General features: G+C 35.5%; 1 protein-coding gene across 1 annotated transcript; it reads right to left on the bottom strand.

Moving 5' to 3' along the window:
• Nucleotides 1-2,036: 2,036 nt before the first annotated feature.
• LOC139899925 (uncharacterized) lies at nt 2,037-4,437 on the bottom strand. Its single transcript, XM_071882750.1, has 5 exons — nt 4,159-4,437; nt 3,969-4,033; nt 3,752-3,861; nt 2,733-2,801; nt 2,037-2,101 (listed from the first exon to the last, which is right to left on the bottom strand). The coding sequence occupies exons 1-5, from the start codon at nt 4,435-4,437 to the stop codon at nt 2,037-2,039; spliced, it is 588 nt and encodes a 195-aa protein (XP_071738851.1).
• Between the last annotated feature and the right edge of the window lie 4,410 nt (nt 4,438-8,847).

The raw sequence follows: 8,847 nt of genomic DNA, 5'->3' as shown, positions 1-8,847 counted from the left end.
CGTTTTATATATTTTAACTCGTCTTAAATAATAGTAATTATTTTACCAAATAATTTTTTTTAATATGAAAACTTAATAGTCGGTTTATTGAGGGACACGAGTTAATCAAAGTAAGTACACTTTTGAAATTTAAACGGAAATGATTACTAACTTTTGACTAACTCTCGTTAATGATACTTTTGTAAATCACTTTTACCAAATATTTCGGATACCGTTTAAAGGAAAGGTTTTCTAAAGTGAACCTCTTAATAGAGACTCTTAATCATAATTCAATGTAACTGTTAAATCACTCATTTGATAACATCTTCTAATTCCATCGATAACTATTTGAATATATATTTTGAAACAATTACGTTTAGGTAAAGTATTATACGTCTAATACTTGGTTAATGTTTTCAAGTTATAATATATACACATATACATATATAATCAGATTTGTTCATATAATGGTTCGTGAATCGTAGAAACTTGGTCGAGGTTTAAATGAATGTATGAACACAGTTTAAAAATCTTTGAGATTCAACTTACAACTTTGCTTATCGTGTCGGGAATATATAAAGATTAAAGTTTAAATTTGATCGGAAATTTCCAGGTTGTCACAAAACTAAACCTTGAGGTGAATACTAAACCACTCATTCACTTTTTATCTTTAACGTTCTTGAATAATACTAAACTGAACAACAAGTTTAACATGTCACTACTCAATGTGCTCTAACATTCATTCAAATTCATTGTTAAGGAAAGAGAAGACAATAGTTTAATAGAATGTTCTAATAGTGAACTATAAATCAAACTATATATAATTATACTAAGAATATGAAGTTCCACATTGGAAACTTCGAAAGTTTCGCAATGAGAACTTCAAAAGGCCGAAGTTCCTATGCACGCCACCGAAGTTTTACACTCAAAGTCTTAATGGGGTCTTATTGGGGACGTTGAACTTTGTATTTTTTTGTAAATCTATTTTATTTTTCTATTGATTCACATATACTCAAGCTTTTAACCTCCAAAATTTCTGAATAATACTAAATTGAACGTTGAGTTTGACATTTCACTAGTACTCCATGTGCTCTAACATTCAATCAAATTCATATTATTATGGAAAGAGAATATATAGAAACTTTGTAATAGCATACCATAAATCAAAATTATATACTCTTTCTGTCTCAAATCTATTATCCTCAAGGAAAAAAAATACACAGTTTTAAAAAAATGACTGACACGTGTATTTTTTGTTAACTTTTCAGTTTTACCCTTTATTTTTTACCCATCTTTTTGTTTTACATGTATAAAGTAAGAGCATAAAAAAACTTTATCACATTATTTTTTTCAATTTATAGAAGTAGACAATTAATTTGAGACATCTAAATAGATATAATGGACTATAGAATTGTGACGGAGGGAGCGGGGGCGGACCTATATAGAAGTGAGTGGTAGCACGAGACACCACTGAAATACGCGATGTAGTGAAATTTTTTAAGGGTTTTTAACTAGTGACACAAGTGGATAGTATAAATATTTTTGTGTGACACCACTAAAATATTCATCTACTAGAAAAATTTGTGGGTCTTTAACCAGTGACACCACTGACTAACATTCTTATATCCGCCACCTGGAGGGAGTATATGTTATTATTTTATACTAAGAATTTGCATGTTGCCAATTGACTTATATCTTTGTCGATAACTTGACAATGAGTTTGCATCAACGTCAAAGTCTCATAAGATGATGATTTCGAATGTCGTAATTTACCCAAATTGGAAATTTTGTCCAAACCACTATATCAAGCCGGCACGTGATTAGTTTAAATAATGGAAATGATGAGAGGGCCAAAACAATCTAAAACACACGTGGCCAACGAGCGTCTAAATCGTGCTATCAAATTTGTTTTCGTGTAGGGGAAACAAGTTGCTAGTTTTAATTTTTTAATATTTTTACGAAAATAACGAAGCTTCCTCATCGAAAAATGAAAGAACAAAAAGATTACAAACAAAACGACAAGGTTCGAAAACCGATCTATTGCTAACTAAAGCCAATCATAGCCAAAACCACCCACAATAGGCCCTAGGGACAACACGAGACAAAGCGACCAAATTAGAACCTAATATCCAACGAAACAAACGACATCAAATCAAAAGGAAAAAAAAAAAAAAAAAAAAAAACTACCTAAACATCACAAACAACCAAACAAACCGAACTACCCGACTACGGCTTTGCTCTTCCAATTCTTGGTAATGGAAAACAGCTTTGGAATACTCAATATGTGATATGTTTTAAATGGTAAAATTTATATTTATATTCCAAAATAGAATTAGTGTTTATGTAATATACTTATTGTTTTCGTAGAGGGTGTAGTTATAAAACATAGTCGTTCGTTGAAGCCTAAAGAAAGGTGTGACGCTCAAAATATATATGGATATAACTGATTAAAGTATATTTAAATTTTATATTGATTGATTTGATTTTGATATGATTTTAAAAGGAAATATCTTAGCTTTTGACCATTGCTTTGATTTAATGAAGACTTTAGAACCTTCTAGAAGTCAGATTCGTCAAGTTATATTGACCGGCGCAAAATAATGTAGAAGGCAATCTGGCTAGTTCTTGTCAAATACGGAGTAATAGTTTTTGTTTTTCAATTGCGTTCAATTACTATTTATATATATACTTTCTGACATATATAAAAAGATATTTTTACAAACAAATATTTTTTTAAAAAGCTATATTATTACATCTCCAAGCCCAAAAGGGATTACAACACCAAGGCCCACCTCCAGTTAGCAGGCCAAGCCGAAAAAACACTAAAATAACACCAAATTACATCAAAATTACAACAAAAAACACCACACTTTAGATTACAACATCAAACCTATATGCCAAAACCATACAATATGTAATATCACGTTTGCCCCTTCATCCTAATGTCAAATTTCTGGGATTAGCCTTCCAATTTTCCAATGAAATCACCCAATTTTTTCATCCTATTGGTGATCCAAAGATGTGTGAGAATTTTTGTAGTAACCAAGATATTTTCTTTAACTATTGCTACTCGACGATCTGCTGAGTTATACACCAACTTGTTACACCACTTCTAAATCGACCAAAGCAAAACATATCTTGAAGCTAAACAAGCTATGTCGGATAATTCTGAACCGGTACTATAGTTGACCATGCTTACCGCATTACTTATACCGTTCGGCACACCATTATTCACCCCCACCAATTATTGAAATTCCTCCACAAAGGTGTCATGAAACAGCATGTGGTAAAAAGATTATCACAATCTTTTGCCACTCTTTGACAAAATGCACATAAATTGCTCGAAACAATAACTCCTCTATCAGTTTAATTAGCCCAGGTAGGAATTTTATTTAGGTTCAATCTCTATATAAACACATTAACTTTTTTAGGAATACGTGAAAGCCATTTCGGAGCATTAATATTTGGGACAGTCGCGAGTTACTGACAATTAACTTAGATAACGCATTATCACTAAATATACCTTTCCGTCTTAATATCCAGAACCAACCATCAGAAACATGCGGATCAAGATGGTCCATGGATTGTAGAGTTTGGTTTTAAAAACATTGCTCATTATCTACCCCTTATTTGTGCTCTCCAGCTCCATAATCCTTTCAAACCAACATTGTCATTGATTACGCGCTCCGCTACCTAGCACCTTTATCCGATTCAAGAGCGAACAACCTCGGGTATTTAATTGCTAAACAGGTTTTTTTTTTTCATACATTACCGGACAACGTTTGCCCATGATTTAATTGCAGTCCTCCTTCCTCACCATATATAGATTGAATTATTCTCCTCCATAAGGCAGTATTAGTAACCTTGAACCACCACATCCACCTGCACAAGAAGCTTAAATTCTTAGCATTTAAACTACCAATGCCCAACCTCTCATTAATCTTTGGTGCTAAAGTTTAGTTCCAGCTTATATGTTACACCTTTGATACCAAAGTGATTCCAAAATAATTTTCTTCTCACACATTGCAGTGAATTTAATATAGCACTCGGGGCCCTAAACAACGACGTATAGTATAATGGGAGACTCCCTAGTACCAATTTAACAAAAGTTAAGCTACCCCCAATTGATAGCATCTTTACTTTCTATGAATTCAGTTTCGCAATAAACTTGTCCAAAACCTCATTCCAAGCCTTCACCGAATCCATCCTTGTCCCAACCGGTAGACCAAAATATGTAAACGAGAACGAATCGGGCGAATATCTAAACACTAGAGTCATCTCAACAATTTGATTGTCTAGAACCCCAACGCCATACAATTTGCGTTTACCAAAGTTGATACTTAAATCAGACGCTTCCCCAAGCCATTGTAGAATGTTAACCAAATTATACGCACCGTCTTTAAACCATTCCCCAAATATCAAGGCATCATCCGCACTGCAAACGCGATAAGAATACATTATCTTTTCCAACCACTGCACCTTTAAACAACCTCTGGGGCATAGCGTCAAATAGTAAAACGCTTAGAGCTTCGACTACTATTATAAATAAGAAAGGAGATAACGGATTCCCCTGATGTAACCCTTTTCCCAATGAAAATTCTCGTCTTGGGCTCCCATCCACAAACTGAAGATCTCTCTGATTTCAAACAACCTCGTATCCACCCTCTTCATTTTGACGCGAATTTCATTTGGTCCATCACTATCAAGAAAATCCCAATTTGTGTTGTCGAATGCTTTTTCCAAATCAATTTTAAAAAGAAAGGCTTTTTTATTCTCATTATTTTTCCAATCTACTGCTTCGTTTGCAATTAACTGCCTACCTTTAATAAACTCAGCGCATGATCCAAGAGCTTAGAAAGGGTCAGGAAAGGAGCAGAGAAGGGGTTGGATTTCACCTATGATCAGATTAGTGGGCGACCATAATTTACTTGTTTCCGTAGCGTTGTTAACGTTGTTGAAAGCTCATTACTTATTTAGGTAGGCCTCGCTTTTTGGAGCTGCTCTCAACTCACACTATGATGGAGGAGGTGCCATGAAGATCTAGGAGTGTGAATAAGGGGCTATAATACACAACCATAGTAGATGATCTATAGGTGATAGAGAGTCATTTCTCTATTTTCGTATATAGTGGTTGATATCGGCTAAAAAGTCACGTTTTCACCCCGGTATTAAGGCCCAAAAACAAGAAAGATTCGAACTTTATCGGCAAATACCCACTTAATCGGTTAGAATTGAAGAGCAAGTAATTACGAAGACGGTGCAAAAAGAATCAAGGGAATCGGAGCTAAAAACGAAGATTCTAGAGCGAAAACGGTGAAAGACAAGAAATCAAGTTACGATCCAGCGAATCAGCAATCCAAACGGCCTGCCAAACGGCTTTCCTGGCTTGCAAACGGCCTGCCACACGCCCAAGTTAAACGGCCCCTGCAAACGGCTTGCCAAACGGCCTGCCAGCCGTTTGCAGGCAAATTTCAAGCTTATTTAAAGGGTCTTTGTCATTCATTCCAACACACACTTCAATTCACTTCTTTCTCTCTCTTGTACAATATTAGTCATACTTTCAAGGTCTTCAACTCCGTGCGGGAAACCTAGTACCCGGAGAAGAATGCCGAAGATTGTATTAGGAGTGGTCTGGAGTTTGAAGTTGTCACTTTTGTATTCGGAACTCGTTTAATCTACTGGTACTTCTATCCTTTATCTTTATATAATGTCTTCTATCATTATGTTCTGTGATGTTGTTGCCATGATTAGTGAGTAGTTATCTTTAGTGTATGCTATGATGTAACTAATTATAATGCCGAAATAATGTTATGGTTTGTGTATGTTGTTAAAATGCTTTCCGATTATGCTATAAAACTCAATCGATTTTCCAACTAATAGAACGTAGTTATTGGCTCTGTTATTGGGAAGTCGCGAACCCCAATTCAGAGTACACTATCTGTGTCACCCCTTGGTAAGAGAAGTCTATTGGATACAACGTAAGATCGACTGAGGCACACCAGTTGTAGTAGGTCTATCAAGCTTTGGATTCTGACTGAGGACTCTTTTGTAGTGAAACATCTGACTAGACCCTTAGTACATTGTTGGTCCCAGACTATGCTAGTGTAGTCACCAAACATATAAACTTCGTACGTGCATGCTGAAGTACAACGGTTGTTGTAAGCTGTACCTCTGCTAAGTAAGGTCATGGAACACGGTCAGTGTTGATCAGTACACTGCACCATAACGCGGTCTCAATCATTGCACCCCGTTTGAGGGTTTCTTAGTTAATTAAGGAACTGTTTATTTAAACACATAAAGGATTGGACGGTTAGGATAACCGAACGTGTTCATGGAAGTCAACCTGACTTGGCCATGGTGTTCTTTATGGTTGAACTCTTTTTAAGGGCCTAACTACCTTTTAAAACCAATCATTAACGAAAGCATTGAAACATATCACGTCTCTTGGATATGGTAAACCATGTATTCTATTATGCTTAAGAAAGTTTAGACCTTTGTGGAATGTTAATACGTCACCCAACCAGTTGCTCAATTGGATGAGCCGTCTGAACATGTATGCCTGTAGTCAGACTGCACGGGCGTCAGGGGTAAGGGACGTTGCTGTCTATTCAGAATCTTCAAGCCTATCGCATTACCCGGTGACATTTCTTACGACAGAGGCGTTTAGGACCAGTGTAATGAATACAAGGCCTCAACCTATTCATGAGCCAACACTCCATAATCTCGGGAGAATAACTAATGAAATCATAGTATGCACTTGTTTTAACCTTATCTGAATTACGAATTTTATTGCATTTACTTTATCTGTCTTATAAACTAGAAAAACCCAAAATTAGGTAACCATTACTCCTTCATAACTATCTTAAGCTTTAAATATAGGTTCGATTCTACTGATATCTTAAAAATACGACTCTAGGTCATACTTCCCTTACTTATAATAAGGAGTAGTACGATTTAGGCCCCGCTAAATATAAATTTAAAACAGTACCCCCCCTCTTGGTATCTGATTCTGACGTGTTGCGACCTAACAACACCGCACAAATAAAATCATCCATTTCAGCCATATCAGTGGTTATGACAAATGTCTGGCCCTAGGTAATCCTAAGGTCATCCTAAGGATATGCTAGGGGGAAGGAGTCTCAGGGAAAGGCAGCCAGCTTTTTGATTCATGCTTAAACTGGTAATGAACCCAATAGATGCATGTCCAAGTGTAATGTTGTTACGTGTTAGAATTTCTATCTATTAGTTGATGATCTAGCTCTTTATGATTGAATCTGAACTACGATGATTGAGTTGGACCGATAACCTTTGAAATAACCTTTTTTAACTTGTTAGCTACTAACTTTGAAATAATTTTATACATACGTCCAATAAGACTAGTAGACCAAAAATCGTTCAAAACCGGATCCAGAACCTTAGGAATGAGCGAAACAAATAACTGTTGCATCAGAGTGATAAATTCCCAAGCTATGAGAATTCATGTATGAATAAGGTGATATCAATCTCAATCAAATTCCAAAATCTTTTGATGAAATTAAAATTGAAGCCACGGGCCCCGCGAATTTAGAACTAGCACAACTCCAGACTGCAGCCTTGATTTCATTTGATGAAAAACTACTTTTCAACATATTGTTATCTATGTCAGTTACTTTATTATAGTTTGGGCTAGAAAGCGAAGGTCTGCAGTGATTAGTTTCTTTGAATCTATCTGCGAATTTGCCCCAAACAACCTCTTTAATCATTTATGGATCCGTAATCCATAAAAAGTCTAGTAATACCATTTAGTCTGTTTTTCCTTTGTCTCATTTTTATCGAAGCGTGATAAAAACTAGAATTTTCATCACCTTCTATCGCCCACTTTATTCTGCTTTTTTGTTTCAACATGGACTTTTTTGCTTTTTTAAGCTCCATTAGCCTCCTGATGTTGTTTTCATGATCGAGAATCTCACCATGAGATGGGGTACATATCTCAGCATTCAACTCCCAAGATTCAATTTTTGATATTCAACTTCCAAGATTTAATTTTTGATTTATACTGATTGATATCATTATCCAAACTATTATAATTGTTTACGACCCAGTCCCTAATGACACCTTTAACAAGTTGTAGCTTAACTTTAAGGGATATATCTGCCCTGTTTTTTCTTGGACAAGAATTTCCATGTAGATTCGACCAGTGGCCCAAAATCACAATGGTCCAACCAAATATTAAAGAATCTAAAAAGCTTTGGGCCAAATTGCAGACAAACCGAATCCATTGTATCAAATAGAATTGGACTATGATCTGAAATACCTCTAGCAAGAGTAGCTACACACGCCTTAGGCCATTTCAAGATCACATTCGACGACACCAGAATTCGGTCAAGTTTGCTCATCCATCGTTAGTCATCCACGTTAATTTTCTTCCACCCAACGGAATGTCTAATATAGCCATATCATATATAAATTTATTAAAATCTAAAGCCTCCCTTGAATTGAAAACCGACCCTTTCCTTTATTCTATGCACTTCATCGCGTTGAAATAACCAAAACATATCCACATATCATCTTGATCCGAAGTGTTTTTTAAATCCAGAATCTCTTGCCATAATTGTCTTTTAGCAAGAACCTCATGTGGCCCATAGGTATTGAGGAGAAACATCTTACCAACTATATTGTCGAGTCCCCAAAATAATTAAGGATTTAATTATGACAAAATTGTAATTTATTTGCACTAAAATGTTATGTGCAGCCAGCACAAGTTTGTTTATGTATAGACAGCAAATATTGTTGTGTCGAGTGTTTAGTTTGCTGCTCAGTCTACCAGCACAAGGTAGACAGTGTTCTTCAATTAGCACAGGATGTGTACTCAGCAATTCAAGAATATCA

The sequence above is a fragment of the Rutidosis leptorrhynchoides genome, chromosome 3, assembly GCF_046630445.1.
Source record: "Rutidosis leptorrhynchoides isolate AG116_Rl617_1_P2 chromosome 3, CSIRO_AGI_Rlap_v1, whole genome shotgun sequence".
Lineage (NCBI taxonomy): Eukaryota > Viridiplantae > Streptophyta > Magnoliopsida > Asterales > Asteraceae > Rutidosis > Rutidosis leptorrhynchoides.
This window is presented reverse-complemented; position numbering and strand designations above follow the sequence as displayed.